This window comes from Stegastes partitus, unplaced genomic scaffold (assembly GCF_000690725.1).
Source record: "Stegastes partitus isolate 25-593 unplaced genomic scaffold, Stegastes_partitus-1.0.2 Scaffold94, whole genome shotgun sequence".
Lineage (NCBI taxonomy): Eukaryota > Metazoa > Chordata > Actinopteri > Pomacentridae > Stegastes > Stegastes partitus.
The window spans coordinates 542,170-564,687 of record NW_007577825.1 but is presented as its reverse complement, the minus strand read 5'-3'; the positions used below and the strand labels follow the sequence as shown (position 1 = coordinate 564,687).

The 22,518-nt window shown below is 40.1% G+C and overlaps 1 protein-coding gene across 2 annotated transcripts in view; it reads right to left on the bottom strand.

Moving 5' to 3' along the window:
• Positions 1-22,153, bottom strand: part of mta1 (metastasis associated 1) — a 50,236-nt gene extending 28,083 nt beyond the window's left edge. For both annotated transcript variants that reach the window (XM_008277300.1, XM_008277301.1), the window contains exons 1-3: positions 22,054-22,153; positions 10,118-10,185; positions 6,741-6,834 (exon numbers count right to left, since the gene is read on the bottom strand). In XM_008277300.1, the coding sequence (XP_008275522.1) occupies positions 6,741-6,834; positions 10,118-10,185; positions 22,054-22,081 (190 nt within the window). In that variant the 5' untranslated portion in view covers positions 22,082-22,153. The remainder of the gene's footprint in view (positions 1-6,740; positions 6,835-10,117; positions 10,186-22,053) is intronic.
• Between the last annotated feature and the right edge of the window lie 365 nt (positions 22,154-22,518).

Below are 22,518 nucleotides of genomic sequence, written 5' to 3'. Positions count from 1 at the left end.
CACCTACGGACAATTTAGAATCACCAATTAACCTCAACATGTTTCTGGACTGTGTGGGAGGAAGCCGGAGAACCCGGAGAGAACCCACGCTGCACGGGGAGAACATGCAAACTCCACGCAGAAAGATTCCGGTGCCCCCACCGGGACGCGAACTGGCGACCTTCTTGCTGCGAGACAACAGTGCTACCAACTGCGCCATCTTGCAGCCCTCAGTTCAACTTGAAATTAACAAAATCAAGAATCACTATAAGAGATTCTATAATGCATACATTTATTTGAATAAGATCTATCGTGTTTCTCAGGGACTGAACTTTCCTCCACACAGATTAATTATTAGTGGGGGGTCGACCGATATGGTTTCAGAGTGCATACCGATTTTTTGTTATCAAGGATACTGATAACTGATACTGGAGCCAAAGTTTTGGTCTCAAAATTTAAAAATAACTACTGACTGAACTACTTTATTTCTGTTTTATATATAATTAATTCATATGGAACTTTTCAAATGTTATTGCTTCAGTATTGATCAGATTAGTGCTGTGGGCAGGGATCACAGAGTGGTGAATATAGACAGACAGAGGTGGCTCATATAGAGGGCAAGCAGTACATGTTTAAATGAGTTAATGTTATCGAGAATTTAAATAAATAAATAAACAACAATATCAATAACAAGACAAATGTTAAATATCAGCCCCTAATTATTAAAGTCACAAACACAGTGCTGTCCAAATGTTTTAGGCACCTTAGAGGTTAAGTGTCTTATTCAGCATCCAACAGATCAGAGGCACCTTCAGGAGAGTGTCTGTTCTTTTTTATATTAAGAAGATATTATATTCATATTAAGAAGAAACAAAACATTTCTGTAATGCGGGGTGATTTTTTTTTGGTCATGTGTACATATAACCTAGTTTCTAAAAGGAGCGCCACCACCTTGCATGTGAATGACAAAGACACATAGCAGGGTTTTTCACACTGCTATGCCATATCACTAACATACCTAATGGATGCCAGTGCCAGCCTTTGTTGGAAAATGTGTTAGGAATTAAAGGAGACACCTGCTAAGCAGCCAACTGTGTGTAAGCATAAGTTCTAGAACATGCAGGTTGCTGTAATTCAACGTGTGATTTCCTAGTAATCTTGAGTGCATGTAATCATCATCAAAAACATATGCAAGGCCATTAAAAGCAGTAGCAGTGAGGTTTACCATCGAAGAAATTAAATTATAGTCTCAAAACTGAAGCATTTAGCCCAATTTTGTCTTTGTTTGTAAACAACAAATGCAGCACATACCCTTGGCATCAATTTACCCATTCACTTTGACATACTATTTTTATAACCTTAAAATGGATAAAAGTAAATAAGTTCATTATATTCTTATTACCTACATGTGCTTTATAACAGGGACTACTTCTACTGGATGACTAGTTCGCGATAAAGCAAGGATACTGCCCTCACACTGATCATTATCGCCAATACGACCTCAGTTCATAAAGCTCTGGAGCCTGAGATGCTAAATGGCAAATTTATCGTCTCCTGTAGGACCTTGTCACACATAGCATAACACATCGTGACTTTATCTAATAGAGCGCCGCTGTATAAGTGGTACAACATAGCACTAGTGCTGGCAGGTTGTGTGGGCTGTTTCCACGTAGAGACTCCCATGCTGGCACTTTATTCAACAGGAGAACAGTTTTAATAAAACCATCCAAAAGGGCACAAAAGAAATGTGACATAGGTTTATGACCCTTTTGAAGCCTAAGCAAAAAGAAACCACATACTGTACTTAAGCACACAATCAGTGTGACTTTAGTCAGACTGGCTCTACTTTTGGAGTTCATTGGCAACATTGTTGTCTATTGTTTATGGGAGCAAAGACCCACATCTCAAAAATAGAAATAGGTTTGAGTCATGGCAAATTCAAATGTCTGGAAGGAGGTGCAAGGGAGGTAAAATGCCAAGTCCGCCACAAAGCTGACCACTCAGGAGCCTGCTTCGCTCACAAGGGAGGGACTAATGCTGGAGTTGGAGGCCCCATTGAGGGAGTGCTCCGAATCTCTGAAAGCAAAATATTTGATCAATGACTCACAGCAGACACACATAAAGACACGCAGGCTCGTATGCACCCACACACACACACACACACACACGACTGCCATTCGCCACTGATCCATAACCAAACTGAATTAAATATACCCCTCCAGCAATTCCTCTGACAGAGCCCAGAGCTAAGAAGTCCAGTCCATCATGCAAGAACACATGTTCACACACACAAGCATGCATACGCTCACATAGGCTCGGAGAAAGTGAGGCTGCAGCTACAGAAATGCAGACAGGATGCAGCCCACACCCATGCGGTGCACAGCCATTCCTGCCATGCTTTTTTTTTTTTTTTTAAATATTGCAAATGTCTGGAAGACCCTCACCGAACTGCAGCACCGAAAAATCCAAGAAGCCTCCATTTCCAAGATGCGGTACCTTGCAACATCCTTCATTGTTTCAGAACTTTCAGATGATGCTGTATCTGCATTTGTTTCACAAGCAACGCAACCTTGTTGATAAATGAAATATTCATGTTTACTTACCAAACCACAGGGAAGAGGACACACACAAAATCAATAAAAATACCCAACTATCTTGGCTTTAGAGAGTCATAATACTTCATCGTTCTATTAGACACACCACGTAAGAATTCATCACCTCCTCAATCTACAGCAAGGCAATCAACAATCCGGACAAAATAGCACAAGTTTGAATGCATGCACACAAACACTGCACAGAAATAAACACAGACTTTCTTAAATGGATGCGCACTCTGACAAGCTGATGCTGTGTGGTCCGGCAGAACAAACAATCCTGCGCTGCTATGGGTAACACCCCCCAGGCCTCCTCTGTGGACTCTGCGGTTAGGAGTCATACGTACACACACACACACATGCATGTGCGCTCATTCAAACAGGACACTCTCAAAACGCGCACACAAAGACACACGTAGACTTTCACACCCCTGGAGCCAGCGTTTAGCCTGCCACACCCAGTCAAAGTCTAGTGGCTGGTTTTGCAAGCCTCGACTACAGGACGGCAGTTTTTATTTTTTTCTACCAGCTCGACTGTTTTGAATGGTGGACGATGATCTGATTAGCCTCTGATGTGTAAGTATGCTTAATATAAAATGTCACCCTCTAATACCCAAAACGGGCTTGCGGGTTTGAAAGGCATGTTATTATTATAAAAATCCGACGGTTCTTGAACTTATCATGTGTGACATTGGTTTTACTGGGGGGACAAAAAAAAATCCAGAATAAAAAAAAAAAAGAGCTATTTAATTTAATTTATTCTACATGTTTCAATTAAGAATGTTCTAAAAAATAATCTATTTACAGTAACCAGATTCTGTCAACAACAAAATTCTGCTCTTCTCTGTTCAACTGAAAAGCCAGTAGAAACTCAAATGAGGCAAAGCATCACATGACAAAAATTCAGGGACTTTTCAGCTGAACTGGGCTGAACTGCAGGCCGAGCTTACACAGAGCAGACGAGAGACAAGTATGAAAACATATTAAAAGATGCAAGCTGTAAAATACCTTTGTTGATAAATGAATAATCACAGAAATTTACCGTTAGTTTTTTTTCCCCTTTTTTATGATTTATGACATAACTTTATGATTTTTGAGTGTTCTACTTCTCGCCATGATAATGCTGTTTCCATCGAGGTGCAGGATTTATATTGAAATGAAAAACAAGGACACAGTCAGTAAAAATGTGAAAAGAGCATAACATGTCCAGAAAAGATTCAAAGAGTTAGGTCAGAGTGGGTGTACTTGATGTGAATGTGTGTGCACAAGCAGAGGGACAGACAGCTCTGAACTGCCCCTTAACAGTCAAAAAACATCTGTTGGTGAAAAGAGCTTCAGCTGACCAAGTTTTTGATTGATTAGAAAAAAAAGCTCAAACTTTACAGGAGGTGGCGAGAGTCAGTCAGTCAGTCAGTCAGTCAGTCAGTCAATCAGTCAATCAGTCAATCAGTCAGTCAATCAGTCACAGACAGACGTTATTCTCTACATGGCTGGTCCCTGTGGCTATTACATAGTAATTATGCACAACATACAATATTGGGCAGGAAATCCAAATTGTGTCATTATCTTGAGAAGGTAAAAGACAATCACAAGGTTGTGACATACAAACCCTCAGACAAACATTTGCCTGTCATCTGTCGACCTCTAGTCTGACTCACCGGATGTAAGATGTAGGCTACAGGCTGCAGGTAACAAGCGGCACCTGCTAGTGTTTTTCTGGAGGATTGTCCATTTTAATGACAGTGCTCGTCTCCCTGCATGCAAATGTTCCACCAGAACAGCTCCAACCGTCACTTTTTTGAGTGAACATCAAAGACGCGTCATTTGTTTAGCTCCGCCCAAGATGACTGTGATTGGTTTAAAGAAATATGAACAAGTCAGAGCGTTTTTTCCCCTTATAGCAGAAAAATGAAAAGGTGCAGCCAGACCATTATGTACTACAGAATAGGCCGGCTAAGCGAGACTAGTCGACCTCAAACATGGCTTGTGATATGAAAGAATTAAGTGGCCACTTAGCATTGCTGCTTTTTCTAACGTTAGATAGCCTACATGAATATTTAATCATGCGCTATTTAAAAGTGCCAAAACTGGTCAACTAATGGCTTGAACTAAAGACTACTAGTTGACTAGGGAAGTCCTTAGTGTTTTTTAAACCTGCATACTGTAACTGCAGCCTGTATGTGTCAGTACGGTTGGCATGCAGCACTAAATTACACACAGAGACAGAGCCATACAGGCCATCTGTAATCACATGCAGAACAATACAGTCACAGCCCACTCAGGCACTTGACTATGTCTCCATATTAATGAGTTTGTATTCAACTATACTGATCTTCCCTTTTTGTTTTTTTAATCAGACAGCAGAAATTCACAGAAATTGGTTCACATATGTTGCACTCAGTCATCTCTGTAGCTACTGTAGTCCTCACTCCCCATCTCAGAGGAATGTGCTTGGTTAAACCTTGTGATACTGAGCTAAAAGTACTTCATGCAGTGTCAAAAGACTCCGGCACACTTTCTAACTTGCAAAACCACATTTTATAATAACATTTAAGTGCTAGACCTTGATGATGGTCTAGCACCAAAATGTCGCTATTAAATGCAGGAGTCTGTTTGAAACTTTTGATAACGTTCGTCCCTCTCCTACACACTTTCCTCGTGGATTAGATGCACTTGCTTTATGCGGTAACCAGGAAGTACATGGGAAGATTCTGGAACAAACAGAAGTTATGGTGGCTCACAGAAATCATGATCTGCTAAAATACTTAAAATATAACCACATGAAGGAAATCAGCCCAACTATGGTTACAAACTGGTGGAACACTAAGTAATCTCCTTGTTAGAAGATTTAAAGACAACCATCGTTTATGATTTTTAGTTTAATATGGGCACTAATAAGATTTTGAGAAGATTTTTAGAAAAACAAAGAAAAGCAGGAGAAAGAAAGAATGAATGTGATTAATAAGGATGACTAACTTCACAATTTCTGCAAATATCTTGCAACATGTGGGTAGTGGGTGGCAGGATGGACATGGACAACCAAGAGTTTCCAATGAGAGCGAATGTTGCACACAGTCAGGTCAAATCAAATGAGAAGCATAGGTCGATATAAACCCTCATTTCAAATATATTATCTTTCTAGGCAAGATAGGCAATCTAGCCACCTAACAAACCGAAACACCACACGTTGGCACACAAATATCAGACGACAAGATCAGAGAAGTCAGTGGCACCGTGCAGTGTTAAAATAGACACTTTTTTCCATGGTCAAAAGAGGTGATGTGAGAGCGGTGGTCATGCCACAAAAAAGCAATTGCCTGAAGTATGAATAAATCCTGTATCCCTCTTTGCCTCTTTACTCTTTGAATTCAGGCACTCTGGAGCAGTGCCCTGAAGGCATCATTTTCCAACTGACCACTAGGGAGGTGACCCAACAGCCTGAATGGCTCTGGCTTTTAAGCGACACACTTCCGTTACCTGTGACTCAGTCTTCTTCCACAAATCCTTCTTTTACTACTAACCATCCCAGACTTACCACATCAGTCCCTCTGAGCTTCTGTATTCCCCCTGACCATTTTTGAAATCATAGTTTGACAGCCCTTCTCTCTGAAAAACATCCCAGTACCCGGAACATTAAAAGGCCACACAATGCTGCTTGAGGTAGAGCTCATTCAAAGTGTGCCAGCTGTTCCAGATATTGCAGAGCTTGCTCCAAGCTGTGGAGGACAGCAACACATTCAAGCACACGTTACACACCCACGCTTCAACAGGAAGAGCACATGTGCACACACACACACACACACGCACGCACACACACAGGTGTCGCCGTATTGATATACAACAGCAGATCGAATGCTGTCTGCAATCCAGTCTACCAGAGGAGGGGCTGCAGTCTGGACCGGTTCAGTAAAAGCACACAAACTTCAATTTTTTATCACCCCCTAATAAAAGGTGGGGTGCAGACAGGCCTTACAATGAAGCCAAACAACAAGTTAGAGCTCTATTTTTCAGTTTCAGGAAAGGGATTGGATTTGACTGGATCTGATGTGAAGACACAACAACTTTGCAGTGGAAAATAACTGCAGAGGGTTGCCAAAAAGAACATTATTACGTCCTGGTTAGCATAGTTTTTGATGTTTGCTGGCTGGGTTATGGTCGGTCACTCACTTGCATGTTTGTCTGCCAGAGCGATGAGTGTGCTGGAGATGTCCCTGCGCCGGTAAAAACACACCACTTTGGCCTCCACATTCCCATTGGCTGTCTGCAAACCAGAGACAATCGGCGTTACCAAGGCAACAAGTGGTGCCGCACACAGAGCACCAACACATGCGCATGCACAAACACACACACACACAGATGAAAAACCAATAGCTGAGGGTAGTTTTTTAACTTTGCCTGAAAACAAAGTGTGAGGCCACAGCAATCCACCAAAATCACGTGCTGCAGTGATCAGGACGGGGTGGTGTGTTAGAGAATGTCTGTGCAGTGCCAAGATTTGCTTCTCCCTGATAATACTACATTGGTAGGTTTTTTAATTAGAAACTGCATGACAACGCTTTTAGTACCTGAAAAAGGCAAACTACCACTCTGGGTAAAATGATGTAAAATCCAAAAAAGCAATGAGCTTTGTTTAGGAATTGATTTGTAGCTTTTACCTCTTTTAAGTCCCCACACATAAATAAGTGTAACCTCAAACAGTAATTAACTTGTTTTAAGTGTTACTCATCGCCGACAATCACATTTGTACACTGTCATAAGCCATGTACACTGGAGAGGGAACTCTCTCATGAATCTAACCAGTGAGGTATAATCTGAGCGGGAGATGGATGGAGAGATGACAAAGAATAAGCAAACATATCTTTAAATTCTGTGGACACTTCAGCACTGCAGACTGTCTAGTTCATCAAATAATTAAAATCCAATTTCCCAGTTCCATGTTTGAAGAAAAGGCTGCAGAACAGAGAAATGATAATTGGCTCATTTCTGACTGTTTTATGGAGCAAACTAAAACACTTTTCTTTACAAATGAAGTAGGTTTTTAATGAAGTGCAGAGGACTTCCACTAAGACTGGTGTTCCCATATTCAGTTTAGGTTTTGCTCTTTCCTTGTGCATGAGTCACGGCAGGATGTACTTTTTTGGCAATTGCACAGCCACAGATAATCTTAACATTTACAATATCAATTTGTAAAATTAGCGGTATGTCAAAGTTTGAAACTAAACTTTAAGTTGGGCGGGGAAAGTGAAGCAGAAAATATCGAACGTTAACAAGAAAAGAAGTAAAAAGAAAAACAGATTTACAGTCAATACTATGACATCTGTTGTATGTCTGTAAGAAAAACCCAAACAAGCAACATTTATGACCGTAAGTGTGCAGCAAAACTAAGGCCTGATTTTAATTACATGTAGAGTAACCTAATGTCATTCTTTCACATTACAGTAAAATTCTAAAGCAATTTTACAAGTACAACAGAATTAAAAGTATGATTTCCTTTGACATTCCCATTATAAAGTCATGAATATTAATAGGTGCATGTGAGTTACATGCAAGCTAATACTCAGTGTGCAGCCCAACAGAGGGAGAACACTGAGATCAAACAGAAATACAGGCAGGTAGGTGACATAAGTTTTCGAAACAGGAAAAAGTAAAGACATATCTGTTAATATAACACCAATGTATAGTTTAGACATGTGGCAGAACAGAAGAAGCATTTCCCTGATTGATTTTGAGTAAGTTAATGTCACAATTTCGATTTTTACGCACTCAGACTTACAGTCAATTATATCACTAGTCTACTATAAAATATTTTGATAACCAATTTAATTCAGTTTCTTTACAGCAAACAGGCCTAATATTCTCTAACTTTAAAATCTTTAGTATCAATTGGTCAGACAGAACAAGCAATGTCATACCATCTTTTTCTAATTTAGGACACGGTGATGCAGACTTTTAACTGTTTTCAATGCCATTTGCTTTTTTTAAAAGAAGAAAAAAGCAAAACACATATTGATTTGCATGGTGCTAGGGAACACTTTAGACTACACTTAAGTGTTATGCACAAAAGCTTTCAGACTCAGTTGTTGGATTTCTGTGTTTTTATGTTTTGAGCAGTTGGGAGTTGTCGAGATTTTTTTCCCTCTCACACTTCTATCCCTTCTAAACCTGCATCTCAGACCTCATGGAGGAGAAACCCAAAGATCCCTGAGGAGCAGAGAGACTGACAGTGACAGGCAGAATAGAAGGCTGACTCTGAGCTCTGTGTCAATCACATTAAACAGGCTCCATATTATCCAGCACAGGCCTGGAACAGGGGACAGACAGCGGGCACCTGTAACTAGTCTACAGAGACAGGACTCTTTTTCTGCTTCTTTGACTGAACAATGTACGGAACAGCAGGCTGGGATTTACCCGGCACCTTTGGAAACGGTATCATCATCATCCTTGTGACATGTTAATACAGAACTGTTCTCACTGCTTTCAGCGTGATAAAGATATGTACAATATTCAAAGCACACTTCTCCTATATTTACAATAGTATAGTAGGGATAGATTTAACACAATAGGAACTACTAATAGCATGTTATTGGCATATCAACACTATCAGTTATGACCTTATCTCACAAAAAAAACGAGAAAATAATCAAAGTGATTTAAATCTTAAGCAAACATTAATCTTAATATTATGAAGAATAATGGCAGCATTCCATAAAATATATATATAAGAATAATTATCTTAATTTAACAGGGACCTAAAATTCTACTACTAGACTTGGGATGCAACTAACAGTTCGATATCAGTTCATGCACTGATTCTTTTCTTTTTTAATCAATGAATTATTTGGTCTATAAAATGTTGGAAATTAGTAGAAAAAATAAATGCTGCGACTTCGTAAAGATCAAGGTCATATCTTGAAATTTGTTGTTTCATCAGACCAACAGTCTTCAGCCCAATGACGTCCCATTTATGGTCATATATGACAAGAAAATCTGCCTCACATTTCAGAAGCCGGAATCTTAATGTTTTGGGAGAATACTCAATTGCCAAAATAACTGGAAGATTTTGTTTCTGACAAAAAACAAATCTGCTAATCATTTGAGGTCTATACGAGAGTAACTCTGTAGAATTTTCAACATTCGCAGACCAGAATTTGCATTTTAATTCAAATATTTTGACTAAATGTCAAAACATTGCATAGTGATACGTGTAAAAATAAAAGGAACACGACTATAAGTTTAGATTTTTTCTCTTTCCATATAACAAGAAGTGAATGTACTGAACACTCAACTGTGCATGAAGTAAAAAAGAGTTTCCAATTATCACAAAAGCCAACTCAAAAATGTGACAAAATCAAATTTGACAAATAGATATTCCACAGAATTGAGGAAATTATTCTACATTACAAGCTCAATTTAGACTTTTACTTTATGATAACAAAAGAGATACAAGGGCAATTAAAAGTAAACAAAACGAAACTTATCAAGAGTGCGTTTGCATTGTATTCAAGTGTACAAAGTCAACCTCTTACACCCACCCACTCACTCACCTTATTCAACTCCTCTATCCTCCTGATCAGCAGTGGGTTACTGGACGAGTTCTCAAAATAAACATAATCTGCAGAGAGGAAAGCAAAGAGGAGAAGACAGGGACAGAGAAAGAGAGCGTGGAGAATGGAAAGAAAAAGAAAGAGAAATGTCAGTCAGCATTGCAAGGTCATCCAAATATATACAGGGCAATTTCTAGTTGGACCACACTATGACAGCTTAATTAGTCAACAGGAAAGTGCGGCAGAGACGTCCACAAAATGTTGATTTAACTCGATTAGGCTAATTTCATACACAGCAGATCCTGTTGTAGTTGGGAGGTCTGACTGAATGAGATGTTGATGCGCTAATGCACACTCACACACACACACACACACACAACAAATCTGGCTCTCCAAACCTCCCATTCAGACTGCAAACCTTGTATTTCCTCAGCCCTCACGCTTTCTTTGTCTTATTGCTCCATTCATCCGCCCCATGTGTGGTGCTGTTTGCATGCACAGTGTGTATGCATTTGTGTGTGGGTGTGTATGAGAGACTGGCCAAGCTCTACCACGTGTGTGTGACTTTACTATGCATTCGCATATGTGTGTGTGTGTGTGTGTGTGTGTGTGTGTGTGTGTGTGTGTGGCTCCTGGCGCCACTCCAGGCCCATTGGAGGCTTAGCTCTCACCAGGATGTCCCCACAGGCCCCAGTCTTGGTAGGGTGCCTGGTCTTAGCCCTGCATGTGTCTTGGCTGAGTGCTGTCAGATTATACCCCACACTTGGTAGGTTGCCTGGAGCTGGAGCTATCCTCCCTTCACCCTGAATCTGCTCCTTCCCATCCCCCACACTCCCGCAGGACCCGTCTTCTTGACCGACTAGGCCAGAGATCGCCCGAAATTCCACCAGCATAACCACAACATACACTGAGTCTTGCTTTCATTTCCTGCTCCTCCTGTGTCCAACACTAACTGGTTTAGGCATGCACCCATCGTGCAAGCACACCCAGGATCTGCACTGACTTCCACATCTATCCTGCATGACTACTACTGCCAAAGTTAAAGGAAGAATCCACCTACAAACACTTCAACACTGGTAAAGCAACTATCTGCAATGCATTGTGTTTCTCTTTTTTAATCATAGCTGTAACTTGCTGCAATCAGAATACAGTGCTAAAAACATTTATTATTAACCAATTAATCAATTTCACATTATAGTAAACTGAATATATTTAGGTTTTGGACACGGCAGTTGCATGTTCTTACACACATATACAATACATACATACAAGCAGACTTGTACCACATGTACATACACACATCTATTTTATTTCTTTTACTATATACATAAGTATTTATGGAAATGTTGTCCTTGGGCTGCTGTGTCAACTTCAATTTCCCCTCCAGAAGAATCAGGATACATCCTATCATCTTTTTCTCTTCTCTTTTGAATGTAAAGTGCTACAAAACAGTAGAAAAATGACAATTACCATTTCCTAGAGTCAAAAATGACATATTCAAATGCCTCGTTTTGCCGTACCGACGGTGAAAAACCCAAACATATATGCTTTTTTTGATCATATAAAAGAGACCCAGAGATGTTGGACCTAATTTTTTAAAACAAACTGAAACTAATAAATCAGTTGTTGATTATATTAGTCTGTTGGTCTTGCTAGTTCTAGTCTCAATACATTTTTTCAGATACCTCAGACTTGTCAGCAGCCTTCCTATTGTAGTTTTTGACCTCAATTCAGTCCAGATTACTTTTCTGGCCTTTTCTGTATTTTTTCAGCCAAACAATTGCTAAGAAATTTTTATCTGGCAACACTACAGTACTTTATGTTTTTCTCAGTTATAATAACAATTTTGAGTAAAAAAAAAAAGACGGTACATTGAAATTAGCACACACACATCTAAACAGGAGTGGCTGATTTTATTACTGGATATGGCAACTCTTGAAAGTTCTGCAGAAAAAAATGAAGGTGCTCAAACCAACAGTGAATTCTGAGAGGTTGCATTGATGAGGATATGTCATATTTGTAACTACTTACTACTCTGGATCGAAGGGGTCAAGGCCAACTGCAAGGACTGGACTTGCAGAATAACTCTTCTCACATTGGCATGGATTATACACGTTACATACCTACATGTGTTTCTATTCTTGGCACACCCCTACGTAATGGGGCAAACGTGTAAGTGGTATGGCTGTGTTTTATCTATGTATGTATTATAGTGGGCCAAACGGAGACATGCCAGTAACCCATGCTCCTTTTATCATTTTAAGATACAAAACATTTAGGCAAATTTAAGTTGCTGCCCGTTACCAGCGGAACATACCAAGTGATTCTGAGTTGAAACAGCAGTGGGACTACAGCATGAAGATAACTGAATGGTATTTTTGTGGCCTTAACTTGCTTCTCAAACCAGCTTAGACTCAGTTCTTGGACTTGGACTTGTCTGTGACTTGAACTTGGTGCTCCTGACTACATTCCTGGCATTGACCTGTTGGTCAGGGAAAACAAGCAATCTCAGGACGTAATCTCATGCTCTGTAAAAAATTGTAATGGCCATTTTTAACTATTTATAAAGTCAACAATGTATTGATAAAATCCAAAAGAGTTTGATAGCAGAATTGTTTTCATACCTGATCTATAAATAGCAAACATTATGTCTGCTGACCTCAACATTTTAACACTGAAACAATGAGAAATTGAGTATCTCAGAGACAGAAAAGGCAGATATACCAATCTCTCTGCCCACGCTGATCTTCAACAGACTACAATGCAAAGCAGCCACTGCATCTGTGTAAGGGGCACACCTTGACTTCTCCACTGGAAAACCTTTCGCTCCACTATCCCAATTGGTATTCCTCTCTCCACCCACACATACATAAACTGAACAAAAGAGGTTCACACCCAATCTCTGATGATTTCCAAAAGCATCAAAATGTAAGACATCTCTGAGTGTACAGCTGACGGTGGTTAGGTAAAGTAGAAATTCAACTAAATAAATCCTAAAATGTGCCGTACGCATTGAGCCACTGAATGATCATTTGTGTAAAGCTATAAGAGTTTAACACTTCCTCTTGTGGGTTAATCAAAGCAGCAGGAGTAGTTCAGAAGACATGTATAGTGTAATTTCTATGACAGCTTCTTCTGGCATCCACAGACAGTCATTCACTGCCGAACATCGCTACGAGATGGGGAGAGATCGTCACATCATGCCTGTCTTCTCTTCACCCTGTAACAGCTTGTTACTAGACTCCACTGCCACTGTGACAACTTCGTCCCGCTGCTGAATATCAAATAGACCAAGTTGAAATTGAGCAGCGCTGAGACAGAAAATGAAGACAAGATATCTGACTTGCTCGTTTTCAGACACACAGGCGAGGCAGCAGCCTGGAGGTCAGGGGTCTAAAAAAACTGGCTTCAGACTAGTTGTGATCACCAGACTGGCTGTGAAACTGTGGGAAAGTGATCAAGACTCCATCCTTTTATTGAGCACGGTCGAGGCGGCCTTGAGCAACAAACTTGTTGAGCGCTACCACAATGAAGTAACTGATTCGATTCATCTGGAACTGTTTTGATGAATTATTAATCATTTGTCATATTTCACAGTAAAATGCCAAACATTTGATGGTTCCAGCATCTGAAATGTGACAATTGGCTGTTTAACCAGAGCCAATTAAATCTCTGTGTTGGTCTGGCAGAAGAAGCAATTTGAAGACATCAACTTGGACTTTGACTAAAAGTCACCTTGTGAAATTATGAAGGATTGATTGATTTATTTATTTATTGATCAAACAGGGAAATTAATAGTCAAAGAAAAAACAGTAGATTAAATTATAATGAAAGTAATCCTCAGATGCAGGTTTAAACTATAAGTCTTACCTGCTATTGGAGAAAAATGCTGCACTGTACAGCTACAATGACAAGTTGATCAGACAGTTGCTTGATGTAGCTTGATCGGGAGTTAGGAGTTCCTTATATTTGATTGGATATATTTATCATTTTTGGATATTGAATCGTTGGTCTGACAACACAATATATTTGAGGGCATCACCTTGTGTTGTAGGATATTGTGATGGACAACCAATACTGTTTTCAGAGGCTGTATAGACTAAATCAATCAATAGAATAATTAGCAAACGAATGAACTGTACTGTACACACATCTGCAGGAATTAAGGGAAACAATTGTTGTTATTATCAAGTAATTTGTCAATTTCTTTTTGAAGAAAACCTAAAGATGGTGTCAGAAAATAGCAAAAAAATGTTTTCAAAAGTCCCAGAGCGCAACATGACGTCTTCAAGTTCATCACGTTGTGGTTCAAATGTGAGAAATTTTCAGTTTGCAAAAAGGTATGGCACAGAGAGAGAAGCAAATCCTCTGACAATCTGGAACCAACACGTTTGGTTTGATGAACTGTTAATAATTAATAATAATAATAATACATTTTATTTAATAAGGCGCCTTTCACGGCACTCAAGGTCGCCTTACAATAAAAGCAATACAACATACAATGGAACTCAGAAAAAATACAAATACAAATACAATTTAAAAAAAAACAAAAAACAAGCATATTAATAATTGGTTAACAAAATAACTGATGTTCCTCAATCGATCAACAAATCAGTTAATTTACCCACCAACTCATTATTTCAGCACTGATACGAGTATGCATCCTGTATCTGGATACACGCCTAAAGGTTTAATCCTGACTGCTAAAATAGAGACGAATTCCCCGGGCACACAAAAGGTAAAACAAAACTGTCAGGGTTCAAAAAGAACCCTGATCAAAAAGTTGTTTCATGCTCAAAAACAGGGATGGGTCTCATGACAAACGGCGGGAAAAAAATGTTGACGTTTAGCTGTGGCCTTCAAATATTCAACAGCTCTGAGGGACCTATTAATCGCGAGCCAAAATGCGTCATGACCATTTCAAAATGAAGCAGAACCACATGTCGAACACTCAGTTTTGATGTGGTGTTGGGTGTGAATCGCCGCCACACACTAAGACTTTTGCTTTGGTCGGTGACAGCACGTCTCCCACTACATTTAGAGAAGGTGGGACATTGGGCACAGCTCGCTGCCTTCCTTTTTCCTGGCTCGGGAACTTTAGTTACCAAGAATGGAATCACTTTTAAGTTCAACCCGTGTCCCCTCCTGCCGCCTCCAGCAAGAAAAAAAATGAATATGGGAAGAAAACGGTTAAGCGACTGTCAAGAGTGGGCTGTTTGAGTGTTGGAGTTTCCACCATGTGAGGAGCTGAAGCCTGGTAGAGAGCAAGCTGGAGAGGAACTCAAAATGAGAGCAACAGAGAGAGAGGGCCTGTAGGCACTGAGCAGCGTCACTCAGTCTCTCCATTTCCCATCAGCCCTCCCGCCGCCTCAACCCGCGTATAACCACCCCACTCTCCATCCCCCACTCTTAGCGTCAGCCAATCGGCAGGCTCCGGCGGCCGTGATGTCACAGTGCAGTCAAATTTTGTGTGAGCCAATCAAGGCATGTTACTGAGCCCCAAAAGAGAGAGTCTGCTGGGCTGATTCAAACCAGGCCAGAGAGAGACAGACAGGCAGAGAGACGCAATGATGAGAGAGGGAAAACATGAGATAACTGGTAAGTAGTCAGCCAGAAAGAGATGCAAGTGGGTGCATGAGTTGGTAAGACAATTAAAACAGGGGCAAAATCTGAAAATGGGAGTGAAAAAGGTAAATAAATTAACATCGAAGACGAGGACGAGGATCATACAGGATCACACCAACCATATACAGTGAAGTTGCTGACATGGTATACACTCTAACCCCATCACATCAGAGTCGATGTACCCCTAACTTAGTCTCTCAAAATGTGTGTGTGTTGATGAGGATAATTGGAGTAGCTAACAGACCATAATAAAATCAACAATACAAAGAGTGTTCTCGAAAACCAAAACACTGCTGTTTACACAGTACTTATATTGAGCATGTGAAGATTCTTAAAAAGACAAAATAACTGAAGTACAAATGAAAGCTGAGGCTAGTAAAACACACATCTGTGCACGGCTCGGCTTACAAAATGTATTGTGTTGTCTCTTGCAAGTCTGTCTAAAGATGAATTTCAAGTCTGGTCTGAATGACACACTGTCTGACACAATGGTGGCTTAACATGTTCATTATGCTGTAATACCTGATATTTACATTTTTCTATTACACCTAAGTGCAGCTGTTCACAACCTAATAGTCCCATGATACACACCATCATGTTTTTTTTCTTTTTTTCCCCCCACACTTTATTAAAATGTTTATTTGTGAAATGTTGAAGAGTTTTATCTGTGTGAATTTAAAAAGCTATTAACATGAAGTATTTTCAGAAGGAGAATCACTTTTTGGTTGTTAAGCAGTTCACAGCTTATAGACAGACACAACCTGTGATGGACTGTTTTGAGTAGGCAGTGTCACCAGCCAAAAAGTTTATGAACCTGTGCATTAATGTGCTATATCTTATGTAGTGCATTAATGTGCTATATCTTATGTAGTGCATTAGAGCTGTGATAATTAGCTATTTGGATTAATTGACTAGACCAACAAAAGATAATTCATCGCTGAATACTGTGACAATCAGTGCTAAAAACCTCTGATTGCAGCTTCTCCAGGCGTCATCTTGAAAACGCGACGGGCATTTTTCGCTATTGTCTGATCTTCTTTAGACCAAACGATTAATCAAAAAGGTCATCAACAGATTAATCGATAGTTTAAACAATACCTGGAGCCCCACTTGTATATCCTGTCCTTGTGAATCAGCTCTGTTACAGCATCTGTCGCACAGTCTGCCAACATTTGGTGGTCACCTGATAGAGAATTAACACAACAGTCCCTGCCACTGGCAGGCCAATTAAGCAGTTGTCTCCATCCTTGCTGCTACGCAATATAAAATACGCCAGCAGAAAAGCCTAATGGATAGGCACCCAGTGAGACTGGTAGCAACCCTAGCACTGTCAGACCTACTCAGTAAGTAATCAACAAGAATAGGTATGGTTTGAAAAATTCCTATTTGACAAAGGGATGCAGTTCATTTGAGATTCAGAAATCACATGAATCACCAGAGAATACAGTGCCTACATACAGTGCCGTATGCTACCACCGTAATGAAAAGGGCTGGGCTAGAGCTAGGAAAGGAGACAGTGAAGCAGGAATCGAAGAGCATGAACATCTGCCCACGCTTGTCCATGCACACATACCCCCTCCACAGCCCACACCCCATCCAATGCTTACTCACACACTCACACTGAGAGGTGTGTCTGTTGTCGTGAGCAGCAACCATGGAAGAGATTATGGCTCATGCTGTCATAGTATGGATGGAGGTTTCTATGGTAATAGCAGGTAATTTAATATTCTGAAATCAAATTCACACCTTGTTTTTACACTTTTATATCACTCACGTTTACTCTAAAGGCATGATCAACAGAGACACTGCTGAATACATATGCATAGAGTGAGCCCTGAGCATATCTGCCTACCTGGCCTACAGATATCTCACGTGGTTCCTGGCTGAAGGAGAGAAAAAAAACAAAACATGTATTGACAGGAAAAAAACTCATAAGCTCTATCTCCCTTTTGACCTTTGTTAGATTAAAGACCACAATATAAAAATACTAATTTCTCATAAATGTTACTCATGGAGTTTAACCTGAGAGGGATTAGATATTATGATAATAAGAAGCAACTCCCATCACGCATCTGTCTTGCACACACACATGCTGCAGCAACAACTGCAGCTTGTGTGCAAACCTGTGCAGCTTTTACAAAAAACTCTTTTCTCAAACAACTACTTTGGAGCGGTTTAGACCACTAGATCTTAAATTCCAAGTATGTGCAGTCCTACCAAGAAGCACAAGTTCTTCGCACTGTTTATTGTGATGGATGTATGTGCTGTTTGGCCTCTTAAGAAATGCGATGATGGAGACACTTTGCTGAATGGATGTAAAAGCTGTCATGCAACTGGCAGTCCTGAACTTGGCAGGATGGCAGCAAAGAAGCCTCAGATCTTCACTCTGTGAGTACACCCACCAGACCTGCCAGAGAGACAACTGCCAGCGTGGGAAATTAAGACCAGCCATCAGCCAAACAAAGTGTGGGCACTGTCAAAGTTTGCAAGTTAGTCAGTTTGTAGATTAGTAAACAGTGCAACACCTTTAAGCACGTTCTGAATCATAGCTGGCAGCATGGGAAAAATCCTCGCCAGCCAAAAGAAATGTGGGAACTGACACCCAAGTTTGTCACTTTTAAGTTAGTAAACACTACAACACATTTAGCACATTCTGTACAAGAGTTGTCACCCTCCAACATTCTCAGTAATTAGTCCAGTATTTATTTAAAGGATAGCTTCACAAATTTTTTTTTACATTTGTCTTCAAATAATTGTCATGTACCCATCCTCGAAGTGCACTTCAATGGAAGTGATAGACGACAAATACTCACAGTCCTTATTTTGCGAAGAAATACACAAAAAAGTTAATCAGAAATTCCAATCAGCCTTCAGCAGTTTTGATCTCACATTAAGCGAGTACTCTTTTGTGCTACTGTGCATGCAAAGAAAAAATAAATACTGTGTATGAAAAAATCAAGATGGAATTTTGCACCTACAAAGTCAGGAACTTTGGAATATATTATTTGATTTGTCAAGCTAAGGTCACATTCAGATCAACTTTAGTAGTCTTCTGTAATTTCAGAAAACACACAAGAAAACACAGTTCAGTGACACAGCACTGAGGGAGCCAGTTTATAAAGAAAGAAAAGTGCTGTTGTCCCACAAAAAAGTACCTTGGTAAAGGTCCGTTCAAGGTCCAACTCATCAGATGTAGACTTTGGGTATAATCCTGTCATTTCAGCCACGCATTTCACGCATCTTTCTCCTTTGCTTTAGCTATCTGCATGCAACCATTTTCAAAATCCCCTTCACAAAAGGAAACAACAACAACAACCACCACAAAGCATCACCCTACAAGTTGAAAATAGCAAGTTTTGAAGAAGACTTGGATCGTGCAACAAGACCCGTGTGCTTGGTTCTTTCAGAGAATTTGTTTAATCGTGTTTACTGAAAATGCTCACCTCTCTGTATGCAAACGTTCCACCAAAACCATTTGCGTTGTCTCCATTTTGCAGAGCTGCCACCACTGCATCCTTGGGTTTAGCATCACCCAAGACAATTGTGATTGGTTTAAAGAAATGCAAACAAGCCAAGCCGTTTTTCCACTGTTGCAAAAATGACGACGAGGTGCTGCCAGACCGTTCTCAGCGCTGACACACTTCCAAGGAGATAGGTCTAGCTATGCAAGACGACTACTGTCACAACACAACATCCTGCAGCTAAGCACTGCATTGGCTAATCACACAAGCACAAACCGATGGCTTATTGTACTATGAATGCCATATTACTATTTACCTTGCAGTCATACTTCCATAGATGTAAAATCCTGTCTTCTGCTTTAACACCAGGCTTAGATTGATCTGAGAACCAACTAGGACTGCTACGGTCTTATATTAGATTGAGACATACTGAGGAATACATTTTACATGGGAAGAGGATTATTAAGGAATCTTTCAGTGGCCAGTATGATCATAAGAAATGATTGCAGCAACTAAAACCCATTTAAATCTTCATATGGACACCTGAGCTCTGTTTTGAGACAGATTTCAAAAATTGTGAATCTGTCCTTTAAAGCATTCAAATCAAGATTGTCTCCTCAGAGTCATTTTCACCTGAGAAATAAATCTGCAGCAAGTCTTGGCAACTGTTTTAAACTTCTCTGGCCAGTTCACAAAAACTCCAGACAAGTTCTCTTCCGCTCTCACCATTAGGATGACAAAACTTATGGTATAAGCCATACTTTTTGAGCAACAGCAACATTCACTGCATAAGGGGGAAATCACTAGGAAGAAGAACTGCAGGCGGCGGAAGAGTGGCTTGTGGCCTGCACGGTAAAAACAAAGACATCAAGGCCTACGGAGCCAGCTTTTGTCCACTGTTCATCCAAGGGAAGTCATTGCTTTTCCAAGATGATCCTGCATTGTCTTGCAAAGTAGCAGCCATCTTTTCAAGGGCTCTGCTTTGTTCTGGCTTTGGGTTGAATTGGCCTCAGGAGAAGCTTCAGTCAATTATTAAGCCTTTTTTTGGCCTAAATTGCAATTGTTTTTAATTTAAATTATAACTGTGACTGTGGAACAACCATTTAATAGTATGTTTATTTAGTAATGTGATTTTTATGCTTTGTGGTTTCACATTCATTTAGGTCAAATAGGCCAATTAGGATAATTTGTAATGTTTATGTTTTTCCTACAAATGGCAAAAAAGATTTTTTGTATAGATCGGATGGAACAATTTTACGGTATTAGTGCAGTTCAATCGTTAATCCATTCTGATTAATTAAATTTCATTTGTTCTAGTACTATAGCAAGTGGGCCAAAATACACTTTCTTAAAACTTCAAGGTAGACAGATAGGAAAATAAATTAATCTTTACTCCAAATTAGTGTGCGAAGGACCAGACATACACGCCTAACTGGTTGGCATCTTAGTGTAAGAGGTTGACAGAGTAAAGAGACATAGTAAATCAAGCAACATTTGGCTGGTAAAGTGTTAACTTTCTGCCCTGCTCTGGACATAATCCTGTTCTCACTCAGGTAGGCCTTGTTTCATTTGACTAAATCAGAGGGCTATGACGTTCACTACAGGCTATTTTTGATGCAGGCACCAAGTCAAGGACAGTCACCACATTCGCGTTTCACTAGACAACTGTCACTCATCACATGTAAATAAATCTTAAAAAGATAATTAATCACACTTGCGTTCCACCCCCTCTTCTTTAGACTTGCCAATAGAAGAATGCAATTAGTGTACTCAACCACAACAAGAATAACAGCACATCACAATCGTCTCAAAAAACAAAAACTTGCCTGTAAAAATTCTGCTTAATGGAAAAGCAGACAGGCCAGTTTCCAAAGGGTAAAGGAAGTGGAGCGCTACAGTCATAGCACACCTTTACGTGATGACACATTTTGCCAATTCAAAGTTACTTCTGCTTGAAGACACCAAACATCTAACCATCCACATCCTTGCTTATATCTAGTGATCAAGGGAAATGAGAAAAGGTAACTACAACCATACCTAAAGTACGCTACAGCTCCAGTAACTTTTATGTGACTATTTTTACTCAGTGCTTACAGGATGTGAATCAGGGCAACACAAGCAGAAAATAAGTGGGAGGGGAAATCAGGAATCTTAATTAGGTATTAACTGGGGATGCCTGTATGAAAAAAAAATTAAAAGAGGAAAGATACTCTTGTAATAAACATGTAAAATGCACCTTTTCGAGCATGCTATGAGATTTTTGTTACAGTTTTCTCGTTTTAGTTGATGTTGCCTTCAACTTTTCTTTTTTTTTGTTGTCCCAGCTCCTTTCTCTGCACTGTAAAAGCATGCCCTCCTTGCTGAGTCTTAAGCCGTTTGTGCAGGTCAGTTCAAGTACTTATAATGTTACTTATTGTTATGTGCGAGCAGTCGGGACAATAGTTGAATGGCACGCCAAAACTTTTTAGAATATGTCCGCCGCGACACCCCTAAATACACATAAACACAATGCATGTTACTTTAGGTGCATCCTTACACTTAAGTACTTGTTTGGGTTCGTGCTAAGTAACAAGAAGAAGAAGAAAAAAACACCAAAAGAAAAGCGTAGAAAACCCGGGAGCAGTTTTTTTTTGTACGAGAACCACTACTCTTCATCACCATCCTCCTCTTCACACAGTCACCATCATCATCATCTGTGAAGCACAAGGCTCTTTAGCTTTAGGGAAATAAAAGAAGGGAAGGAAAGACGGACCACGCTCTGTAAATACATAAAAGACCCGCCGTGAATCGTGGCGAGTCCGCCATAAAAATTCACGGGAAGCTTCTAAAATGTTATCCCCGCCACCTTACCTCCAACCCGGTACATGTTCGCTGCCATGACTGCCCCCGGTCCCTGGCTTCCTCTCCAGGTAGAGGGGTAGCTCTCTTCTCTGTGTGCCGCTGCCGGAGCTGTGTTAGCACTGCCGCCGCTGTGTGTTGGAAAATGGTGGATTGATCAATACGAAACAGACTGGCCGAGAGACCTTAAAGAGACAGTGCACGTCTTTCCAAACGCCAACTTTGGCGGCAGTATACATAACAAGTAATACGCTAAATAGCCACTTTAAGTACGCTAATTTTCTTTCTCTTAACTGCTAGCTTTTTTTAAAAAAACAGTAACGACGCCATTTTTTTAATATAACGTACCGCTAAACGTCCGTCCAAGTGAGGCCACTGGCTGCTCCAAAACTAACTGCCAGTCACTTAATTAACATTATATTGTAGTTAATTAGCTATGTTCTCGTGTAAACACTAGTTTTGATAGCAAAATTACGG